This window comes from Podarcis tiliguerta, assembly GCF_965153285.1.
Source record: "Podarcis tiliguerta genome assembly, chromosome: 8".
Classification (NCBI taxonomy): domain Eukaryota; kingdom Metazoa; phylum Chordata; class Lepidosauria; order Squamata; family Lacertidae; genus Podarcis; species Podarcis tiliguerta.
This window is the reverse complement of record NC_139541.1, coordinates 2,483,766-2,489,765: the sequence shown is the minus strand read 5'-3', so window position 1 is coordinate 2,489,765 and position 6,000 is coordinate 2,483,766. Positions and strand designations below refer to the sequence as shown.

The following is a 6,000-nucleotide window of genomic DNA, read 5'->3' as shown; positions in this document are numbered from 1 at the left end:
TTGTTTCGATTGACTTGCCTAAGATCCAGGAGAAAGCGCTGCCTTTCGGAAATCCCCCCCGGAAGTCAATTCCGCCCTTGAAATCCCAGTTACATCCGGGAAGACCTATGGCAGCCCTGCCCTAACTGGCAGCAGCAGTCCAGGGCCTTCTGCTGAGGGCCTTTGTGCAACCTCTTACCTGATCCTTTTTTAAGCAGGAGATGCCAGAGACTGACCCTGGAACCCTTGCCTGGGCTCTGCTGCTGAGCTCTCAACCCTTCAGCTGTGGTCCCTCTGCTGCAGCTTGGTACATGCCTTTGGGCCTATCCCCCAGAGGCAGAGATGGCCATAGCTGTCAACGTTTCCCTTTTCTTGCAAAGAATCCTGTTTGGAATAAGGGAATTTCCCTTAAGAAAGGGAAACGTTGACAGCTATGGAGATGGCACAGAGATGGCCATACCAGCTGGGGCAGATAGGAGTTGTAGTCCAAAACAGGTGAAGGCCACCAGGCTGGCCTAAACTCTCACTGGTGCCTTCTCTTCTTGCCAGAGGTGAGCAGGAGCAGTCCTGGTGGCCAAGGGACCCATGCAGAGCAGTGCAAGGGAAGCTCCTTTTAAGGGCAGCTGTGACTGCTGGGGCAGATGTGACTTCACAGTCAGCCAAGTAATAATGGGGGTGAGCTACCAGTGCAGCAGGCGGCAGCCAACAGGGCTGCACAAAGGCAGCGGGAGAGCTGGGGAAGGCCCAGGCTTTAAAGAACAAGAGTGACTTGAGTATGTTGTGCTGTGCCTGCAGAGAGGAGGAGAGGCATGGAGCAGCCCTGGCTTAAGATGCTCTGCCCCTTTAAGAGCTGTGCGCCTCCAGAGGTAGGAATGGAAGTGATGGAGAGGGGTGGGATTGGCCTATCTTGACAGGCAGCTGGAGGCAAGCTACAAGGGTGGGCGGATGTGTAGAAACCTCTGGTGTTTGTGTAGCTGCAAGGCAGTCCGCTGTGCAAACGGGGTAAGAGCCACAACCATTGCTCCTTCCACTTTCGGTCTCTCCTGCCCAACCTACCAGCTGGCGTGCAGCCCCTGGACTGTTTACTACAGGCAGCTTTCTTCAACAAGAATCAAGATACATTATATAAAAAAGACAAATCCCACATTCAACACAGCTGTTAATGATAAAATCCTACACAATTAAGCAGCAAATCTCTAAAAACTAAAATAAAAACAAAAGTGAATTATTTGCAAAATGAAAATATATCAGAATGCAGCAGATAGATAGATAGATAGATAGATAGATAGATAGATATATGGACCACATGACTATTACAAAAAAGCGCCCCCAGATGTAATATTGCAAATCAGGAATTAAGTGCCACCCTCACTCCTCCGACAATTACACTCCCCTTGCTTCCATCACATAGTACCACCCACTCAATTCTCACTTTGGCAAAACACTCAAAACATTCAACAACCCATCATCATGTCCAAATCCAGGTGAAAAGACAAAAAAACCAACATCTCTCACTTGGGATAACACAAACACCTTTTCCCCATCTGTTATCAAGGGAGATTAAACCCTTCCCCACCAAGAGACCCTCACCCTGCCACCAACGCCCTTGAGTCTTGACCCTCACAGAACAATAATGGCAGAAGAACAATAAACTGAAAAGGACAAATCTTAGCAGGGATAGGAATGGCTAGCCCCTTATTAGATAGCAGTTACAGTGAGAACTTGGATGCACCACTGAGTTGGTTGGCTTTAAAACAGGACTGGACAAATTCATGGAGGAGAAGGTCACAGGGGCCACTAGCCAGGATGCCTCTGCTCTGCCTCCATGGCTGGAAGCAGAAATGCTGGAAACAGGAAGGGGAAATGCTCTTGTGCTCACGTCTGGCTGTGAAGGTTTCTCACAGGCAACTGACTGGCCACTATGAGAACGGGATGCTGGACTGAACCAGGCTCTTCTTGTGCCCTTAACTTGCTCTTTTACTTCTTTTGCTGACTTTCACCATTGCTATCACCAGTGCTTTTTTTCTGGGGGGATGCCAGGGCACGCATATCCCTAAGCATTTTGTGAATCTAAGTTTGGCCTCATTGAGCGGCAGTTTTTCAATATGAGTGGGAAAATGAGAGTACCCCTAAACATTTTTTTAAAGAAAAAAAGCACTGGCTGCCACGGGCAAAAAGGACAATGGGAAAGCTACCTATTGCCACATTCTGAGCTGATTGACATGTGTTCTGGTATTGTTTGGGGGGGGGCTGCTTGGCTCAGTGGTGGTCTGCTGGCTGAGCCCCTTTGGCTCACACCTCTGTGCAATCAGTTCTCAGGTAATAAGTACCCGAAGGGTGGGAAGAGCAGAAACATCCCAGATGTTTCCTATCCAGCTCCACCCCACCAACCCCAGTTCCTTCCCACTCCCCACAGTTACCAATACCAGGAGGGGAAAATGTACAAAATGGTAATCACTTAGCAAATAAGCTATGTTTACAATTTAATTGATATGATTTATACTGATTGCAGGATTCAGTCTTTTCTCCAGGGCAGAATTCATGCAGCCTTGCTGAGAAATCTTCCTTGTCAATAGTTTGGATCCTTGTCTCTCTCATGTTTTTCTCCAGGGACATCTGCTTTAGAGATGGCCTTGGGCCCCCTCATCTTCCTGGCTGTGCTAGCTCTAGTTCATCACCCTCTGATGGTCAGTGACCACACAGACTCGGCCACACTGGACCGGCTCCAGGAGCATGAAAAGCTGATGAAATCAGAAATGGGACGCCTGCAGACAGAATTTGACCAGAAGGGCTGGAGCTGGGACCCAAGGCAGAGCCAGGAGGATTGGGTGACAACCGATCCGGCAGCAGAGGATGGAACCTGGGATGGGTGGCACTACGTAGGGCTGGTCATTCTCATCCTGTTTGGGTGCTGCAGACACACCATTGAGAAGGAACCCAGTTATGACTCCAGCACAGACAGCTCCAGCACCACCACCAATGAAGAAGACTATGACGACACTGACATGGAACCCGAATGCGACGAATCCAAGCAAAAAATGCTGGAGACCTTCTATGACCAGCACGTTGACCTGGAAACCAGTGATCTGACCAGCATGTGTGCTTTTGTAGAGACCTTTGTGAATGACTTGCTGGAGGCTTGTCGCGGAGCCCTGCCCTACCAGAACACCCTCCCAGTGCTGGAGAATTGCATCGGGGTGGACAGTGCCTTTGAAGGATGGCACACACAGAAGCCTTCCAAAGCTTTCCGCGTTCTTGTGCCCGTACTGCCACCCAAGGGGCACTCTTTCCACATTGAAACTAGTGAATCTGAGGGTGCCCCAAGCACACATGGACACATCTTGGTGGAGACAGAATGTGTGTGCAAGAGAGAGAGGCTCCTGGGGGACGTGGTGTGTTTCCTTCACCATCCAGAGCAAGAACTGAGCAGTGACAAGCAAGGAATCTTCCTTACCCACGTTTTGTGTACCAGCTTCCACTTGGATGTGGAGAAAACCATCCACTGGTTCCAAGGCCTGGTGGGCAAGGCCTGGCCCAGTATCCAGCCCAAGTACAACCTTGACCTTGTGCCTCAGCCTTCTACTTCAACATGTCGACTGAAATTGGCATTCCGGTCAGGCAGGTCGATCTCTGTTGACATCATACTCGGGGTGCAGCAAGGAGACTCCTTGGTCTTCCTGGTCACCCAACCTGCCGAGATGGATCGTTTGACTGGCACTGTCTGGCAGAAGTCCTTTGCTGTCCAGGAGTTGCTCTTTTTTAAGTGGGTGAGCCAGCGAGTCCCAGAGGAGAGCTGCCACCTGAAATGTCTCCAGATCATAATCTATTTCAAAGAGTCCAGCCCTTCAGAGGGGAAGAACATGGTGCTCACCAACTATCACTACAAGACTTGCCTGATGCATCTCTTGCTCTTTCAGCCCCCGTTGGACTGGGGCCCTGAGAGCTCTGCACGAAGACTTCAGGACATCCTCTTGTATATGCACACTGCCCTGCAGGAGATATATCTTCAGCATTTCCTTATTGGTAACATCTCCTTGCCTATCCAGATCCCCATGCCGAAGGCCCTCCGGAGTGCGACACCCGTAAATCTTTTCAGGCACTTGGCAGAGGACCCAAACCTTCATGCCAAGGCAATGAAGGAGTTTGCAGAGGTTGTACAACCAGTGAGGGCTCTGCTGACAGGGTACCGACAATAGCAAAAGTCAGCTCTGTTAGAAAGACCAGCCTTTTGTGGCTCTTCATAGACCCACATACCCTAACAGGGTTGGAAAGGCAGAGGGCTGTGGCTAGCAATGAAACAAAGCTGACTTAGATGTGTAGGAGCATCACTGATCCTGGGATGGTGCCATGTGGGTATCGTCACAATGTTCCCATGCTCCACATTGATCTGGTAAAAGGCAGGTGAGGCTGCAAAAGGACCCATCAAAGCATGCTGGTTTACATTCTTAGTGCCAACTACTCTTCTGTATTTTTATATGCTCCAGTTCCAAAAGAATTTGCTATATTAAACTTGAAATAAAGGTTCCAACAAACTGTGTTCTTAAATGCCTGCCAGGCCTCCAATGAAGCCACTGTATTTCACTGCTTCTCTAGGTCTACTTTTAGAAAACCCATAAACCAACCACAGGCATCTGATGGCCACAGGGCTGCATTTGCAACTTCCCCAGCTGTTTCTTCAATGGAACATGAGATGGAAGGAGGGGTCACTAATCTGTCTTGGTCTGAAAACAAAAGAAGTGTGTCAATCCCTAACTGTGGCAGCACTGTCATACTGTGTGCAGGGACCGTATGCAACACACCTGGTGCCCGTGGCAGAAAATCCAAAGAAATTGATTAACATGGGGCACAGCACACCGTTTGAACAGGGGTGGGTAGCTTCTGACCATCGATATACTGCTGGGCTCCCATCAGCCCCAACCAGCATGGCCAAGGGCTGATGGGAATTGTAGTCCAGCTGCACCTGGGGGACCACAGGCTTCCTACCACTGAGTTAGAAAGCAGTCCTGCACATGCCTCGTTCAAATGAATGGGAACCACCAGAGCATTTTTTATTCTCTTCAAAATAAGAACTGCACAATGTATCCCTGCAAAGGTTTCTAAGGACAGCAGTCTACCATGGATTCAAGGCTGGTTATGCATGCAATTTTTGAACAGCAGCCACACAATGCCCTCTTCAGAATGCCATCTCATATTATTTTCCCTTTTAGTTTCTGTGGAAAATCTAGCAAAAAACAAAGAGCTGTGGAAATGGTAGATGTGGATTAAATTGGGGGTGTGGTGGATACGAGGTGGCATTTGGGTGAGGATGTGTAGAGGCAGTGAAAAGCTTGCATGCATGCAGGGATTCCTAAATAAACTGTGCAGGAGCATCCAGGCACTTGTCCAGGCTTCATGTTTCCTTCAGAATGAGGCACAGCCAGTGCTTTTTTCTGGGGGGACGCAGGGATATGCATACCCCCAAACATTTTGTGAAGCTAAGTATGGCTTCCTTGCGGGGCAGTATTTCAATATGAGTAGCCCAAAAAAATTATAGAAAAAAAGCACTGGGCCCAGCAAAGGCTGAGGTGTCTTTAGGATTTATGGTTTATTTACAAATATATACCACCTAAGCCTACAAGGTGGCACTGTGGGTAAAACCTCAGTGCCTAGGACTTGCCGATCGTATGGTTGGCGGTTCAAATCCCCGCGGCGGGGTGAGCTCCCGTCTTTCGGTCCCAGCTCCTGCCCACCTAGCAGTTCGAAAGCACCCCTAAGTGCAAGTAGATAAATAGGTACCGCTTTATAGCGGGAAGGTAAACGGCGTTTCCATGTGCTGCACGGGTGCTGGCTCGCCAGAGCAGCTTCATCACGCTGGCCACGTGACCTAGAAGTGTCTCCGGACAGCGCTGGCCCCCAGCCTCTTAAGAGTCGGACACGACTGGCCCGTACGGGCAGGGGTACCTTTACCTTTTTTAAGCCTACAATGGAGGAGTTCACAGCATTAGCACTCCAAGAGACCTTGCTTCTCCCATAGTTGCAATC

At 49.4% G+C, this 6,000-nt stretch overlaps 1 protein-coding gene across 1 annotated transcript; it reads left to right on the top strand.

Moving 5' to 3' along the window:
• Positions 1-645: 645 nt before the first annotated feature.
• On the top strand, positions 646-4,528 carry ITPRIPL1 (ITPRIP like 1). The gene is made up of 2 exons (XM_083454046.1): positions 646-845; positions 2,590-4,528. Exon 2 carries the CDS (start codon positions 2,607-2,609, stop codon positions 4,173-4,175), a length of 1,569 nt encoding a protein of 522 aa, XP_083310172.1. The 5' UTR covers positions 646-845; positions 2,590-2,606; the 3' UTR covers positions 4,176-4,528.
• The last annotated feature ends 1,472 nt before the right edge of the window (positions 4,529-6,000 follow it).

Excerpts from the sequence above, each read along its gene's own strand:
- ITPRIPL1 (XM_083454046.1), top strand. The coding sequence starts at position 2,607 with ATGGCCTTGGGCCCCCTCATCTTCCTGGCTGTGCTAGCTCTAGTTCAT.